Source organism: Macaca thibetana, chromosome 12 (assembly GCF_024542745.1).
Source record: "Macaca thibetana thibetana isolate TM-01 chromosome 12, ASM2454274v1, whole genome shotgun sequence".
Classification (NCBI taxonomy): Eukaryota; Metazoa; Chordata; class Mammalia; order Primates; family Cercopithecidae; genus Macaca; species Macaca thibetana.
In genome coordinates, this window is record NC_065589.1 from 63,985,499 (window position 1) to 64,003,785 (window position 18,287).

General features: G+C 38.6%; 1 protein-coding gene across 8 annotated transcripts in view; it reads left to right on the forward strand.

Moving 5' to 3' along the window:
• The window catches only part of CCDC141 (coiled-coil domain containing 141), a 258,308-nt gene that overhangs the window by 165,311 nt on the left and 74,710 nt on the right, over nucleotides 1-18,287 (forward strand). For all 8 annotated transcript variants that reach the window (XM_050750515.1, XM_050750519.1, XM_050750517.1 and 5 more), the window contains 5 exons: nucleotides 656-847; nucleotides 8,151-8,330; nucleotides 14,363-14,542; nucleotides 15,122-15,247; nucleotides 17,384-17,572. In XM_050750515.1, the coding sequence (XP_050606472.1) occupies nucleotides 656-847; nucleotides 8,151-8,330; nucleotides 14,363-14,542; nucleotides 15,122-15,247; nucleotides 17,384-17,572 (867 nt within the window). The remainder of the gene's footprint in view (nucleotides 1-655; nucleotides 848-8,150; nucleotides 8,331-14,362; nucleotides 14,543-15,121; nucleotides 15,248-17,383; nucleotides 17,573-18,287) is intronic.

Here is an 18,287-nt window from a genome sequence, read left to right on the forward strand (position 1 = left end):
TGGCTACAATTTCTATTCGTCCATTTAATCAGTGGTTGGAGTTCACGTAACAGAAATTACACTCAGAAGAAAACATAGGAGAACATCCCTGAGCAAGTCAAAGTCACTGACTTTTTAGGTTATTTAGGCCTGATATGTGATATTTTCCCTACTAGCCCTTCTAGATAGAGATTTAAATAAGACTGCACTATCGATATGTCATCTTTTTGTAAACTAAAAACTAATGAATAAGTTTTGTAAATTTGCCATCTCTTATATAATAAAATTAGTTTAGGACTTTGCTAGAAGTATTGTTAAATTTCAAATAGCAATCTCATGTATAATTAATTCATTTAAATTATTTAAAACATTTTTAACCTTTCATACCAAACAACCTTTCTTTTATCTGTGACACAGAAAATAGAGTGCTCAAAATAAATATAGCTGATAGAACCAAGAATAATTTGTGATGATTTTCATTCTAAAGTGCCCTTCTTTTTTTTTTTTTTTTTTTTTTTTTTTGGAAGTTGTGTCTTTCTTTATTGTTCTTTATTGAGGAGATTCTTGGTATAAGTTCAATTAGTAATCATAATTGATGGATATGCAGAAGATAATGAAATGTGAATGTTCATGATTCCCCTGTCAGTTTCTGACCTCCAGTGCTTTGATTTTACAGGAGACATCACATGAATTAGAAGCAGCTGCAAAAACCATGATGGAGAAAAACGAATTTGAATCTGATGAAATGGTATCACTTTCCTCTAAAGCTAGATGGCTAGCAGAAGAATTAAACCTATTTGCCCAAAGCATTGACTACAGATCACAAGTCCTGCAAACTTACGTGGCATTTCTGAGGTCATCAGAGGAGGTATAGTACTATGTGTTAACCTTCTTCAGCAAGGTGGCCACTGCCCATGTCCTTGCTTTCTGTGGGGATATATGCTCTGCCTTGGTGGGTAGTTCCATGTCCTCTACCCCTGTGCATGGGATCACTTACAGGCCCTGTGTTCTTGTAAACCAAAGAGTGATTGCAGCAGTTCTCAATCTATAAAGGTTTATTTAGCCAAGGTTGAGATGTGCCTGGGAAAAAATAAAAATCCCAGGAGCACCTGTGACCTGTGCTTTTTCCAAAGGGGGGTTGGGGAACTTCAGTATTTAAAGGAGAAAGGGCAAGCACGAGGAAAACAAAAAGGAGGGAGGATAGGCAGTGAGGCAGCTGGTTACATTCTTGTGAGGCTCTGATTAGCCTCAGCAAATCTACATTTTACATGTGAAAACCTACATTTTTACATGGGGAAAAAGTAAATTATGCATTGTTGCACACCCAGTAAATCTACATTTTACATAAGATAAACATGTGAAAAGAGGGAGTAGAGTCTATGACATAAAGCTGTAAAATTACAGTTATCTGTTTGGAAACAAAAGCAAAGTAGTTTTTGTGTGTGTGACCCAGTTCCCAAGCTTAACCTTCCCTTGGGCATAGTGACTTTGGGGTTCTGAGATTCTGTTTATTTGTTTTTTGTTTTTTTCCACATTCTTCAAGGCACCATACAAAGGCTCAAAAAATAAGTTGTTTTATTAAAAACATACAAATTTGTATGTGTGGATAGTATGGGATATGCACAAATAAACAAACTAGTTATACTGGAATAAATTTTACTACATCCTACAAATATTTACAATATCCTAAACAGACAACAAAATTATTTCAAAATAGTCATCTTCTTTTTTTTTTTTTTTTTTTTTTTGAGACAGAGTCTCGCTCTGCCGCCCAGGCTGGAGTGCAGTGGCGTGATCTTGGCTCACTGCAAGCTCCGCCTCCCGGGTTCACGCCATTCTCCTGCCTCAGCCTCCCGAGTAGCTGAGACTACAGGCGCCCGCCACCTCGCCCGGCTAGTTTTTTTGTATTTTTTAGTAGAGACGGGGTTTCACTGTGTCAGCCAGGATGGTCTCGATCTCCTGACCTCGTGATCCGCCCGTCTCGGCCTCCCAAAGTGCTGGGATTACAGGCTTGAGCCACCGCGCCCGGCCCAAAATAGTCATCTTCTAAACCATAGATCTTTTTGAATACCTTTGCAGTTAGTGTGGTTCATTTGAAATATACAGCATTGCAAAATACAGGCTACTGGGTTCAGTCTCGAATCTGCCTTGTATGATGTGTCTTCCTATGTTACCCCTCAGAGTTTCTTCCGAGGCCTTATTTTGTCTGGTTATGCTAGACAACCTCTAATATTCCCTCTAGTACACTGGATTCCATCTCAAAGGTCATTGCTTCTTGAAGCTGGCATCAGTAATAGAAAAGCCCTAGAGTCTCACTTTATTTAACCCCTATCCTAGTAACCCCCATGCAAATATAAATCACTCTCCTCTTCAGGCAGAGAGGTGCTGGTTAGTGGGAGGCGGAGCCAGCAGGGTTCACTCAAGGGTGGAGCCAACCCAAGACAAGTATGTGCTTGATTTTTTCCTCTTCTTACCTCCACCTTCTCAACACCTTCCTTCTTAACTCTCACCACCACCATCCTGCCGGCACACCTCTCCTCTGTCCAATTCCTTTATAATATTCTCAGTTCACCACTGCATCCTTTTCTACATTTTTACTCAACTGTTTGTCCCTTCTGACTTTTTAGCTTTTTCTCTTTATTTTTCTTTTTTCTTAATTTTTGATGTTTGTGCATACATAGGTATATATATCTATGAGATGATTGGAGGCAGGCATGCAATGTGTAATAATCACATCATGGAGAATGGTGTACCCATCCCCTCGAGCATTTATCCTTCATGTTCTTTTTAGTTCTTGACCCTAAACTCTCATGGTTTGGCAAGTTCCAAACTATTCCCAACTGACAGAATTATCTTGTTGATGAATATTATAATGCAGTACGTGAAATGGTAGAGAAGCTACAAAGAAGTGCTTGCCTTCTGCATCTTCATTGCCAAAAATGAACCTCCTCAGCTTTCAGTTAAGCATCCACTTTGATCCACTCTGGCCTTTGGACCAGGAGGCTTAGCTTTGCAAACAACAATTTAATCAGAACATTCTAGCTTCCTGCTTTCTATTTTCTGCTAAATCTGTTTTTCTACCTGGCAGAGGCTTCCATCCTTCCAATCCTGGCGACGCTCCCCGTACATTACTTCACTCCTCCTCTGGCTTTCCTTTCTTCCTCACTAGCTAATGGTTACTCATTTCCTTTCCATTCTCCATCCCGTCAACTCCCTGCCCTCCACCCTGACTAACCCCTGCCAACTCCCAATACGAGATCAATCCAATAGTCTGTTTACTCAGCCTTTCTTTCCAAGCTTCCAGACACTCCAGTGGAAAATCATACAGTTGTGCTGATTGGCCCCATTACAAATGCACGGGCCTCTGCCTCAGCTGGGTCTCCCATATGCTCCCTAGTTGGTTCCCATTTGGTAGCAATTCTCAAGCATATTACCTTAGTTTCTATCTCTAAATCTCATCCAATGTTCTTAACTCATATGTCACTGAAAAAAAAAAAATGAAGCCATTGACAATAATGGCCTTGACTTCCAAACTTGTTGACATATTCACCCATCCTCCATGGGTTCCAATAAACGAAAATATTCCTACATCCTTCAGCATCTAGCTCCGGCAATCATCTTCTAATTTTATTTTTTTAAATTTTATTATTATTATTTATTATTATTTTGAGATGGAGTTTCACTCTTGTTGCCTAGGCTGCAGTGCAATGGCGCAATTTTGGCTCACTGCAACCTCCACCTCCTGGATTCAAGCGATTCTCCTGCTTCAGCCAGGGGTAGCTGGGATTACAGGCATGCGCCGCCACACCCAGCTAATTTTTGTATTTTTAGTAGAGAAGGGGTTCTCCATGTTGGCCAGGCTGGTCTCGAACTGCCGACCTCAGGTGATCTGCCCGCCTTGGCCTTTCAAAGTGCTGGGATTACGGTGTGAGTTACCACATCCGGCCATCCTCTGATTTTTAAAAGATTTCTTTTCCATTGCTTCTTTCCCTTTGTTCTACAGTTATGTCCATATAGTCTTGCCCTCACCAAGGCTACCACTCCATCATTTTATTTCTCTTCAAATGTAGACCTTTTTTTTTTTTGGGGGGGGGGGGGGAGACAGGGTCTCACTCTGTCGCCCAGGCTGGAGTGCAGTGGCATGATCACAGCTCACTGCAGCCTCAACTTTCCCAGGCTCAGGTGATCTTCCCACCTCAGCCTCCCAGGTAGCTGGGACTACAGGTATGTGCCACCAAGCCCAGCTATTTTTTTTTTTTTTAAGAAATGGGGTTTCTTCATGATGCACAGGCTCAAATTTGGACTCTTGAAATGGGAAGAAGATATTCCTCACCTCTACTTGCTCATCCTGTCCTTGTCCCACTGCAATTCGCTTTATTCCTATCTCAACCCTTCCACTTGCCACCTCTTCACTCCATTAAAAACATTCTTTTAAGCTGCCTACTGGTTGACAGATGAAATAGTATATTTTCAGTCTTCATCCTGCTTAATCTTTCTGCAGCATTTATTTGACCCAGTTACCGACTCTCACCTCCTTTGGGTTTTTTTTTTTTTTAATAACAGATTTACTGAGGTATAATTTACATAGCATGAAACTCACATATTTCATAATGTCGTGATTTTTCCTGTATTTATAGAATCATGCAACCACCATAGCACTCCAGTTTTAGTGTATGTCCATCATCCCCAAGAAGAGCACTGGCATACATTTTTAGGCAGTCCTGGCTCCCACCCCCAGCCTCAGGCAAGCACTGATCTACTTTCTGTCTCTCTAGGTTTGCCTTTTCTGAATATTTCACATAAGTGGAATAATCCTATCTACTTCTTTGTCTGTTCCTTGTCCTTACTCCTAGTTCACTTTTCTCTTTTGTTCTTAAAGCATGGTGGGTCATAGAGTTCTTGCATGTGCCCTCTCTTTTGCACATTGTACCCACTTTTTTTTTTTTTTTTTTACAAAAACCACATTCCCACCTATGGTTTCTTCACCAATAACTCAAAAGTGGTTCCTGAGCCCCAACTCTCCTGAGCTCTAAACCAATGCTTTCAGTTAGTTATGTATCCTGTAGGCTCCTCCAACTCAGCAAAACACAGCTGGTGGCTTTTCCTCAAATATGCTTTTCCTTCTGTATTTTGGCATTGGGTTAATGACTCCACCATCCTTTCAGGAATGCTATTTAGAAGCTTCTATGTCTCTTTCAATCACTTTCTCACTGAGCATTTATTTTGTACTAGGTACTGTGCTTTTCATTCCTGATTTTATTTAATCCTTATAGCACCCTATGTTTTAGTTACTATGATCCCCATTTTGTAAATATGGGAAACTGAGGCTCTGAAGGATGAGGTATGCAAGATCAAGCACTAGCAAACGTCAAAGCTGAAGTTTCATCCCAAATTATTTCCCTTTTGTTTTTCCTATTTCAAAGGCCGTGCTCTTCCATATCTGTTTATTGAGCCAACCTAAAAGATTTCTGAACTCCCCTTTCTCTGCACTTGCACCATCACTTCCTTGGTTCAGGCTGTCATGATCTCTTATCCAGCTTAATGATGTCATCTTCTGCCTGCTCAGTTTGCCTCCTGTTTTTACCCCTTCACACTCCCCTTCTCTTTGTAGGCAAAACAAAAGTCATACTAAGGCAAATCTGATCACATTACCTCCTGAAATTCAGGTAATTTGACAAGTGTAATAAAGCAAGTTGCAAATAACTTTTACCAAAAATGAATAAAATCTCCCATTAATTCACCTAAATCAACTAGTACAGAGTTAAGGGAATTTCCATAATAATATGGTTCTCATTTGCATTCAAGGAGGCTTTTTTGAGCAGTTAGAAAAGAAGGATGAATTAAAGTTTGTGTTTTGAGAATTGCACATAACTGACTGCCCATAATATTGACACCCAGCATATAATGGATGACCTTATTGAAGGCCTGATGATTGCCATGCTGATTCCGAGTCATCTATCAGTGGTTTCAACCTAATCAGAATGTATCTTGCCGGGCGCGGTGGCTCACGCCTGTAATCCCAGCACTTTGGGAGGCCGAGGCGGGCGGATCACAAGGTCAGGAGATCGAGACCATGGTGAAACCCCGTCTCTACTAAAAATAGAAAAAAATTAGCCGGGCGCAGTGGCGGGCGCCTATAGTCCCAGCTACTCAGGAGGCTGAGGCAGGAGAATGGCGTGAACCCGGGAGGCGGAGCTTGCAGTGAGCCGAGATTGCGCCACTGCACTCCAGCCTGGGCGACAGAGCAAGACTCCATCTCAAAAAAAAAAAAAAAAAAAAAAAAAAAAAAAAAAAAAAGAATGTATCTCAATTATGTTGGTTACAGTAGGAGACAGGTTGAAACTTGCTGGCCAGCTTTATCCCAGCACAAATATCCCTCCGTCTCTTATCTTACCACTCAGCTTGTGTAACCTGTACTTCACTCACACTAAGATCATGTATTGTCCTCTGAACCAGTGAGTGTCTTCACAACTAGTGTTTCACACTTTTACACAAGTTATCCTTCCCATCCAGGATCCCCTTTGATGCCTTCTCACCCTGGACAATTACTCAAGACACAGATCAAATGTCACTTCCTTTGGGAAGCGCTTCCCTATTTACTCCATATATAGAGTTGGTGGCCTCTCCTCAGTGTGCCCATAATATTGTCTGTATATGTGTCTCTGTGTTGTAATAATTTGATTATGGCTCTCTTTCTCCTAGAACTATCTTTGAATACCTCCCAAAATAGTTAATTATTACTAGGGCATCTTAGAAGGCTCCATGGAGGAAGTGGCATTTTAACTGCTCATGAAGGATAAATAAGAGAAGAAAATTGAGGAAAGATCATTCTGGGCTGAGGGAACAAGCATCAGCAAAACATAGAGGCGTGTATAAGTGGAATATGGAAATGAGGAGAGAGCTTCTGTTTCTGAGAGCTATTTGCAGGCTCTCCTATCAAGTTCAGTTAAATCAAGAACAATGTTAAAATCTTTAAAATATAGTGACTAACCATTGCCTGAGATTTCTTACCATGTTTAGGTTGGGAGTTACGAGCTATTTAAATCTAGTCCTGTCAGGCATTGGTGTTACTGAAAATGCATACAAACTTGTGTCAAATAATTTCTACTATTTCTATATCATCCAATTACATATTAATCTGTAGGTCTACAGACACATTTGATTTTATATAAACTCTGCTCAAGGAGAGTGATTTAAAATGATCTAATATTGCTTATATTGGTTAGCAAATGAGAAAATATAATTCCAGGGAGGCATAGTAATGTACCTTAATAAGAGATTAGCTCATGGAGGCAGTTTAATATTAATACTTTGGCAGAACATTAAGAATTATTTATACTTTTTTATTCTGGTTTATTGCTGATTAGAAGTAAATCGTGATTTACTAATTACTAATCATCTTTCACTGGCCTGTATTTCTTACTGATTTGTATTATCTGATTCTATGTATGCATCTTTCTTCTGAATTATGAAACTTGGCTTTAAATGAAACCACACAGGTCTTTGACATACATTGTCCCAAATTGAAAAACACACAAACACAGAATTTATAAATATGATGTTGGCTTCAATAATTAGTTTTTATGCTTAATAAACCTGTCAGCTCAGTGTTCTACCCAAACAATCAACAATCCAAATAGATTTTTATATCTTTTCAATAAGTTGAAAACATTCAATAATTATTTTAAAAATTCTGAAAATGGGCTGGGGTTGGTGGCTAATGCCTGTAATCCCAGCACTTTGAGAGGCCAAGACAGGAGGATCTCTTGAGCCCAGGAGTCCGAGACCAACCTGGGCAACATAGCAAGACCTCATCTCTACAAAACCGAAAAAAACAACAAAAAAAATTAGCCAGGCCTGGTGTTGAGTGCCTATAGTCTGTAGTTTTTAACTATTAATACTTGGAGGATGAGGAGGGAGGATCGCTTGACCCCAAGAGATGGAGGCTGCAGTGAGCTATGATCGTGCCACTGCACTGTAGCCTGTGTGACAGAGCAAAGGACCTTATCTCTATAAATAAATAAATAAATAAATAAATAAATAAAATGTTTAAAAATTAAAAATTCAGAAAATGTAGTTTTAGGTTTTATATAGGCTTTTATTGGAATCTACTGTTCTTTTTCTTTAAAAAAATGTGTTTGAGTGTTCTTAACCCTCTTTTTCTTTTTTAGGTAGAGATGCAGTTTCAGAGCTTAAAAGAATTTTATGAAACCAAAATCCCTCAGAAGGAGCAGGATGATACTAAAGCCAAGCCTTGTTCTGACTCGACTGAGAAGCAGTGGCCGCTATTTTTAAAGAAGAGTTTTGTAACACAAGATCTAGGGCTTGAGTTCCTTAATTTAATAAACATGGTAAGAATGACATTAAATGGATCACACCTTCTGCTAGGATTACTCATCAAAGTCAAAATAATAATTTCAAAGGTTCAGCTGTCTACTAATCAGCAGTTCTCTCCTAGGAAGTTCTCGTTAGCTTCATTCAACCTAGACCAGTCCTGAAGCCCAATATTTAAATGCTTACTTGGCCTAGAACTTTGGTTAGTTTATAACAGGAAGGTTGTTTTAACTATTAAGAAGGAAGAGTGACTGTAATCCAAATGCAACATTGTTATTATTAAATAGAGTCCTCAGAAGTCCACCCAAAAGTTCCGTGTTATGTTGAAAGCATGCAACAAGGTCCTTTCAAAATTTCTGGGGGCTAAAGACAACTTCTAAGATGAATCTTCTTTTGAAGAGTTTCTTACCTTAGCAGATCTTTTTGTTGTAAAGGTCCATTGTATTTAGAAAAATACCCTAACCTTTAGCTGTCTTGAATTATGTCTGTAAAATATTCTAGAATCCTTATATCCACCCATAACCAATATTAAATTCCCTGCAGGATACTTAAAAGATGGTTAGTACACTTCTCTTTCAATACCTCAAGTATTTTCCTAATGAAACTGCTCATTTCATTGTTGGAGAATGCCAGCTGCTAGAAAACTTTTTTTTTTTAATGTTAAATATATCTGTTTCCATATCTACTCCTAATCTTCTATAGCTACACAGGGACAAAAAGTATTCATATTTAATTTCTCTTATATATGAAAGTCCTTCCAACATTAAAAACAGTTTGCTATGTCCGAGTGTTTTCTGCAGCATTAAAAATCCTTTCCGGCCGGGCGCGGTGGCTCAAGCCTGTAATCCCAGCACTTTGGGAGGCCGAGACGGGCGGATCACGAGGTCAGGAGATCGAGACCATCCTGGCTAACACAATGAAACCCCATCTCCACTAAAAATACAAAAAAATTAGCCGGGCGTGGTGGCGGCGCCTGTAGTCCCAGCTACTCGGGAGGCTGAGGCAGGAGAATGGCGTGAACCCGGGAGGCGGAGCTTGCAGTGAGCCGAGATCGCGCCACTGCACTCCAGCCTGGGCAACAGAGCAAGACTCTGCCTCAAAAAAAAAAAAAAAAAAAAAAAAAAATCCTTTCCATCATTTATGAAGGAGCTTTATTTTTCTTTCTATGCGATTGATCCCCCCTTCTCAGGATTTTCTGTGGTTTGTCAAGATCATTCATTAAATGTAACCAAAAAGTGAACTACAGGTGCAACACAGAGTACAATAAACTGGACATTATTATTTACTAATGAGACCTACAATTATGCTAACATTTTTAGCAGTAGTTTCACTTTGCTGGTACATGTTAAGCTTGTGATAGAACAAAACTCTCATAATATTTTTATTGCAGCTTCTATCACACCATGTCTCTCTCATATTATACCTGTATCAGCCATTTACCTTTTTTATACAAATATGAGTTTTTATATTTTTTTTATTTAATTTTATTTTGTTAGTCTTCACACATGATCCCATCTTGCTAAACTAATTTGAACCTATCTAGTATATTAGTCATCTGTCTTGGGTTTAATTCTGTAGATATGACAAGTAAGCTTTCTATGGTAGCAATTAGTTCTTAAATATAAATGCCTAAAGGGCAGATTGACATTCCAGTTCATGAAGCAGTCTATTGATTAACCAGTTTTTAAAATAATCATGAATGCTCCCAATAATACTTAATTCAGCCACTACTTCATAATCTTTGTATTAAGTCTATAATGGGAGACTTTCTCAAATAAACTGCTCAAAAGAAGGTTTACCTACCTAGTATCCTATCAACGACACAGACATAATTTGACATAAATCAGGTTGGCTCCTAGTGATCAAGGCATTCTTTCCAAAATGCTCACAAAGTGCTTGATAAGTAATGAACTTACTGCACTGATTTTCAGTGTGAAGCTTACCAATCTGTAAATTGTGTAATCCATCCTTTCCTCCTTTTGAAAATCAGGGCATTTTCTGTTCTCTAATTTTATGGCCCTTCTAGTTTCTGTAGATTTTCAAAGATAACTGACAGCTGCAATTTTCTCTGTACCTGGGATGTGATTAATCTCAGTCTGGAGCCTGAATTCATTTGGAAGAGTTAGGGTCTAACTACCCTCATCTCCTTTGAGCTACAATTTTCTCTTTGTCTTGTTTCAACTTTTGTTGTTTGAAGACCATTCTTGTTAAACCTACTTGGAAATAAAAGATGCATTAGCTAATTCTAATTTATCCAACACTATCCTTAAGCATTAAAGAAAACTTGCTAAGCAATTTGCCCATGTACCTATGTGATCTAGGTACTTTACTGTAAAAAAATATATATATTTTTTTCATTTAGAACATTTAGAACATGTATTATCCATCTATCTATCGCTCTGTCTCTCTCTCACACTTTTACATGGTTCAATCAATCTTCTCCCATCTGTTGATTATATATGTTTGTGATTTACCTAAGGGAATTCAAATACTTTCAAACTGCATAATTTTGTCTATCTTATTACTAACTTCATTTCAGAAATTTTCATTCTGGAATATACAGTTCGTACTTTTATTTATTAGAGTTAAATTGCTGATGAAATTCGAAATTCTGTTTCTTGTCTGCACTTTTCCCATCCTTCCAATACTTTCTTGAACCATATATTAACCCTAGGCACTTAAAGTGTTTGTCAGCTAACTACAACATTTGGATCTGGAGCTCGCTCTTTCTTTTTTTCCTTTCTTTCCTTTCTTTTTTTTTTTTTTTTTTTTTTTAGATAGAGTCTCGCTCTGTCACCCAGGCTGGAGTGCAGTGGCGCGATCTCAGCTCCCTTCAACCTCTAGCTCTCGGGTTCAAGCGATTCTCATGCCTCAGTCCCTAGATTAGCTGGAATTACAGGTGCCCGCCACCAGGCCCAGCAAATAATTGTATTTTTAGTAGAGACGGGGTTTCACCACGTTGGCCAGGCTGGTCTCGAACTCCTGACTTCAAGTGATCTGCCCACCTCGGCCTCCCAAAGTGCTGGGATTACAGGCATGAACCACAGCACCCGGCCGATCTGGAGCGGTTTCTATTGTCTAATTTTTCACTTGGTTTCCAGTCCTGTAGTCCTGTGTCTTGGCAGCACTAGTGAATATTTATCAAATGCCAGACATTATGTATAAAAAATTGGAGGATCGGCAGATGGTGTTTTCTTCTTCTAGAAAGGGTCGCCCTTCTTTCTCCAGGCAGGTGTTGGTAGGCAATCACTGAAGCCAATCAGAAGCTGGCAGAGTTGTGTTTGCAGTGTAGTCCTGTCCCCTCAGGCTCCCAGAGTTTTGTATTGAGAGCCAGGTGCTTTCTCTGAGATCTGTGCCCCTGGCAGGTCACAAACTCCAATCTTTGTTTGGGTTGTCTGCTGAAAAACTCCACTCTGCTTTTCAGAGGCCTTTAGCTTAGGTTTTTTAATCCACTGCCCCATATACCCCCGGTATTTTGTCAATCTTCTTTAGAAGAAGATCATTGTGCTTGAAGCCCTCCAAGTGTCTGCCAAAATCTCTGTTGGTTTCTCTGCTCCAGGGAAGTCTTGATTATCAGCCTCCTGTCTGCACAGAATTGGGAAATGCCCCTGGGATGACAGATGAGCTCACCACTGTCAGGTTCTTCCCTCTCTGGAGTCAGCCTCTCTAGTTCTGGTTGCAGAGCAGCTCTCTGCTTCCTTCAAATGGATTCCCTCTGCATTTTACCTAGCTTTTCTAGGTATTCTAAGCAAAAGCACTGCTCTGCCACTGGCTACTCCATTCTACCCAGAAGTCCTTGGTTACTTATTTAGAATGTTTAAGATTGTACAATCAGATTTTCGTTTTTAAAGATCTGCAACAATAACTCATTCCAAATTATATTTTGAATCTATATCTAAATAAACTTAGGTTATCATAATATTCAATGCCTACTTAGATCTCCCAGAAATAGCATGTATTTTACTACTGTGCTCTGGTGGTCTTTTATCTTGATGTCATAAACATGGTCACTCTACCCCAAGGTCTTTGCCACTATCATATGATAAATAAGTTCCTCCTTACTGATTAAAATTAAAGCCCACATGATAATGAAATTTATTGGTTAGCAACATTTGGAGAGATGAAATTGTTGGTAAAGTAAGTAAAACAATTTTTTTTCATTCTCATGATATCTTTTGGACCACTAGGCTTTTAAACAAACATTATTGTTGAATCATGGTGACCAGTTTGCTCGTCAAGAAGGCAGAGGCCAGCTGGTATATTCAATTGAGTGTTCTGTTTTTTATTGGGTTGTCGTGGCTCATATTTTCAAGCCAGAAATAGAAAATTTTTCAGTTCATCTAAAAATCATTAAGATCAGAGAAATTGATTCAGGTTCAAATTATGACAGACATCTTGATGAAACTTCCAATTTATTTATTTATAATGGTCAGTACCAAGAATGCTATCTGGGATACAGCCTTCCTATTATCAAGGTATCTGAAAAGTAAGACATCAGAAAACCATTCATGGTGCATGAATACAAGTGAAAAAGGAATGCTTTAGTCGCCTATTTAGACTGGATTATGGCAAAAAGTTTCCATGCCCTACACGGAAGTAAAATGAGTACTGTGTTTACTGATTAGACCTCAGGCAAATTATTCAATCTTCTTGAGTGGCCAAAATATTCATCTGCCAAATACAGGATCACTTTTCACAGATCCTACTAGCTAGACATCTACGAATCCTACTATAGCTCTCCTTTCTCTAGACCTCACTCAGAATCCACCATATCCTTCTGATTAAAGTTGTCATTGGCATGCTGCAGTTTCAAAATTTATGTTAAATTATATAGTACATTACATTCTGGTTAATCATTTCTTTAAAATATGTGAAAGATAACTTTATTATATAGATAAAAGTATAATTTGGGGTGGATTCTGCTGAGTTGTCTAATATCTTTCATAATTTATTATGTATCATTATTAATAATGAGGGAATATATCATTTTATTACTAGATTATTAAGTTCATGGAGGAATCCTCATTTAGGACCTACAAATATATATATTTTTTGGAATTAGTTGCCACTTTATAATGTATAAAATTATATAAAAATATAAGTGCACAATATCAATATCATTTAAAATAATTTTAAAATAAAATGGCCTATCTTTAAAATATCCTGTTAAATATTTATGATACTATCAATTGCTGTCATTGAGAAGATAGAAATTTGAAGATTTATTGAGAAAGGCTGGCTACTAAAGTAAAAAACATAATAACTGTTTTGCCAAATGAATGTTCCTGTGCATTTTTTAAATGTTTCTACAGAAATAAAGCACACGTAGTCTTACTCTTTGCTATTATCATTTTACCACTAATTGAATTTCCCTTTGTTTAAAACCATTGTTTAAAAGATTTCTAATCAGTAAAGCAGAACATATGAAAGCTTGGAAGTGAAATCTTCGATCTTAGGTACTGTGCTTCCGGTGTATGATGTAGTTCTGTATACAGAGATGCAGACCCATTTCAGTTCTCACAAAATGGAGGAACTTGAGAAACAGCAAAGGACATTTAAAATAATTGCAATGTATACAATGGAATAGTTTAAAGAAAAAGAAAAACAGTGGTCCAGAACATCCTGTCCCCTCCTATTCCTCAATACTGATATTTTGATGTATTCTAATGAGCGTGTTAAAATAAAAGATAGAGTATCTTTCAAATGCATATAGGTATACTTATACGCATGTTTTAAATCTTGACTTCAAAAATTCTGGATCCTCTGCTCATTAAATAATCTTTTAAACCCCAGGAAATAACCAGACCCTAGGTACGAATTCAAACACCCCTTGGGTCTTGAAGAACTGGGGACCTGACGTCTAAGAACAGTATGTGGGTTCCGAGAGCTGAACTGTGCCTCTGCGCAGGGAGTTCGAACTTGTTGGGATGTCAGAACCGTGCTCTGCTTTGGCTGTGATAAAGAATTTGCCTCGTCAAATAGTTATATACAACAAAAAGCTGTATCTCTTGGGAAAGAAAAGCTATTATATGAATTATTAATTTAACAGGCAAAAGAGAATGAGATACTAAATGTGGAAAATGAAGTGTACATCATGAAGAACACTATGGAAAACCAGAAAGCAGAACGGGAAGAACTTAGCCTCCTTCGGCTGGCATGGCAGCTTAAAGCCACGGAAAGCAAGCCTGTCAAACAGCAGTGGGCGGCATTCAAAGAGCAGCTTAAAAAGGTGAGGCAAGGGACAATGGGGTGTGAAAAGGAATGAAATTCTGACACAGGCTAACATGAGCGAACCTTGAAAACACTAGCTAAGTGAAATAAGCCAAACACAAAAGGATAAATATCGTGTGATTCCACTTATAAATGAGGTCCCTGTCGTCAAACTCATAGAGGCAGAAAGCAGAATGTAGGTTACCAGGGGCTGGGAGATCGAGGGAGGGAATGGGGAGTTGTTTAATGGGTGCAGAGTTTCTGTTTGGGATGATGAACAAGTTCTGGAGATGGATGGTGGTGATGGTGATTGCACAATGATATGAATGTATTAAATATCATGCCTCTGAAATGTACACCCCAAAATGGTAAACATGGTAACTTTTATTATGTATATTTTACCACAGTAAAACCAAAAAAGGCAGCAGAAACCAAGGGCCTTACTCCTTGGTTGTTTAGAACCCTGAGCTCATGCCACATCCTGAGCGTTTTCATGGGGCTTGAAAAATTTGATCACACTCTTGTCATTACTAGAATGATCACATTTGCTGGAGATGTCAAAGAAAATGCATGTGTAACTGTCCAATATTTATTTCAGACTACTCACAACTTAAAACTTCTTCAGGAAGCGCTTATGCCTGTGTCTGCACTTGACCTTGGAGGGAGCCTCCAGTTCATTTTAGAGCTACGACAAGAATGGAATGACATGAAGCCTCGGTTCCAGGTGAAGAAATACATTGCCGGATTTGGGTGAATGGAAAAAATATTTAAAACTGTTTGGTTGCAGTTTACCTGATTAATTGTAATAGGCTGGTGAATTTCTATTTTTTAAACAAAAGTATCGCTTGTCTAAAAATCCACTGTAGGGACATTTTTCTTACTGTTTTCCTACATTCTTTTGAATTTGATGATATACCAACATTTGGGCTACAAAATGTCCTAAATAGATTTTTATCTTAGATTTTTAAAATTCACATGGCTAATTAAACTAGTCATGTATTTATCCTGTATTTTCACTCTAATTCTTTTCCTGGGGAGTGCAGAGGTGTTTTAAATTGAGACCTCTCAGAACAAGGATGGGCAACCTCAGACCCAGAGGCTCTGCTGCCCTGAGTCCCTGAGGTGACCACTGTTATGTCACTGTCCTCACCCACCAGCACCCCAGGCACGTACCATCACCCCAGGAATTTTGCTGTGCTCTCCACTCCACCTCTCAGGATATGAGCAACAAAACCACAAGTCATGCTCCTGACCCTGACTGCTTAACACTGTCCCTATTTCCCTGCCTCTTGCCTCTCCAAAATGTGACACAACTGCCAAAAATTGCCAGCTGCTAGTCACATCATACTTCTGCCTGGATTCTTATGCTTTGCTGCAAAATTTAGATACCTGTGTTTCTAGCTGTCACTACTTCATAAATGTGGGCTTCCAAGAATCCCAGAATCAGAAGATTGAAGATTCCTTTAGGGAACGGTAGGTTCCATTAAGACAAAAACCAATGTAAAACATAGCCACCACGCCTGCTACACACAAACACACCCACAACTGTAACCCACAGCAAACTCTTTAAAACTCTCAGCAAATGTGACTGGCCTATATTAGGTTCTTTAATACACCCTGTGTTATCTGCTTATATGCGTTTGGTTTGTATGCACATTTGCATGTACATGTAAGTTCCTCTAAATCAGGACCATTGCCATACTTCTTTAGCCCCGTCACTGTGGTGCACATATATTTGATGCCCAAATGCTTAAACTCGACAACCCTTTTTAGGTCACTCTTCTGAAAATTATCTCCTTAGTCTAAATCATTTCCATTGCTTTTACCTTTCATACAAAAGATCTACGCTTGAAATTATAGTAGCATTCTCTCTTTTTCTCTCACTCTGTCTCTCTCTCTCTTTTTTTTTTTTTTTTTTTTTTGAGACAGAGTCTTACTCTGTTGCCCAGGCTGGAGTGCAGTAGCACAATTTTGTCTTGCTGCAGGCTTTGCCTTCCAGGTTCAAGTGATTCTCGTGTCTCAGCCTCTGGGGTAGCTGGGATTACAGGTGTACGCCACCACGCCCGGCTAATTTTTGTATTTTTAGTAGAGACAGGGTTTTGCCATATTGGCTAGGGTAGTCTTGAACTCCTGCCCTCAGGTGGTCAACCCTCCTTGGCCTCCCAAAGTGCTGGGATTATAGATGTGAGCCACCGTGCCCGGCCTACAGTAGCATTCTCTTTAAAGTATGCCCCCGTTGTAAATTCTATTCCAGAATCTGGATTCCCATAAGGGGTATCTGAGCAATGCCGGGTGAAAGAGAAGGCAGTTTATCCTTCCCTACATGTGATGGCTATTTGTGGATCATGGGATGACCGCTTTTGAAACAGTCTGTCTACTATGCTGTTCAGCTGGTGGTTCATTCTGATCATTCTTTTATCACAGAGCACAAGTTATTCCCCTGATATATTTTTACACTCATCTCCTCATGGTGTTTTTACCATACTGCCTGATTCTAGTCTGTATTAAATATCAGAGATAATCATGGGGCTGCATAAAATATCTAAAATACATTTACTTAACAGATGAATAGAACATTTGGTATGCCATAGAAATGTATGACTTTGTTTTTCCACATAGCTTTGAAACATTTTTGCATTGCTCATGCTATTTTTTTTTGTAAACTTCTCAGATGAATATAGAAAAATATATCTCTATCATCCAGCACAATGCCCAAATTTTTTGGAGGGTGAGGGCATTCATAATAAGTGTTTGTTGACAAATGAATGAGTGATTCATTGTTTAGACCTTTATATTGTCAGTTGCAAAGTAAAAAAGTTCTTTAAAAGCAAGATTTTTTTTATCACTTTCACTATTTTAGCAATTAAATGATGAGGTTCAATACATTATGAAAGAATCAGAGGAGTTAACTGGCAAAGGAGCCCCTGTAAAAGAAAAGTCTCAACAACTGAAGGACCTCATTCACCTCCAACAAAAACAGAAAGAGAGAATCCAGGATTACGAGGATATCCTGTACAAGGTGGTCCAGTTCCATCAAGTCAAGGAAGCGGTAAGGCTTAGAAGGGATGTTTGAAAAATCCTGAGTTTTAAACTATGCAATTAAAAATGAATTATTAAATAATAAATAAAGACCAAATTGTATCTTCTAATATCAGAAGTTTATACAATCTGGCCCCTATCTTTACTCTCACTATGTTCCTATTCTTCCTTTTGTTCCAGACAAACTGAGCTCTTCATCCCTCAGAGATGATGCACACATATCTAACTCCAACCCTTGACTCTCAGGCTGCCATTATTTGACAAGTCTGTCTTTCTCCTCCCTCTTATCTAAATCCTATACCTCCTTCCAACAATCCTACCTCACTTGGAGTGATTTCTCTCTCTTCAAAAATCCTAGAGCTCATTATTTATTCCACATATCTTGCATTTTACTATCTTGATTCTTAACTACCTTTTGATAAGCATAGCTTCCCTCCCCTACCCCCCGCCCCGCCCAATTCAGTTGTAGGCTCTTTGAGGGCAGAAACCAAGTTCAATTTTTTTTTTTTTTTGCACTTCAAGTACCTGACATCACGGAGTGCTATTTGTTGGTGGCATTTTTACAAAAACTTCATAGTTATGGTCTCTATTAACATAAGATAGAGGAATATTAATTAATATCCATTTAAAATAGCCTCTAAATTTACTCAGAGCACAGGCCTAGATCTTGCTAATGTTTTGGTTCATGACCAAAAAGAATTTCCTTCTTTAATGGAACTGACGAC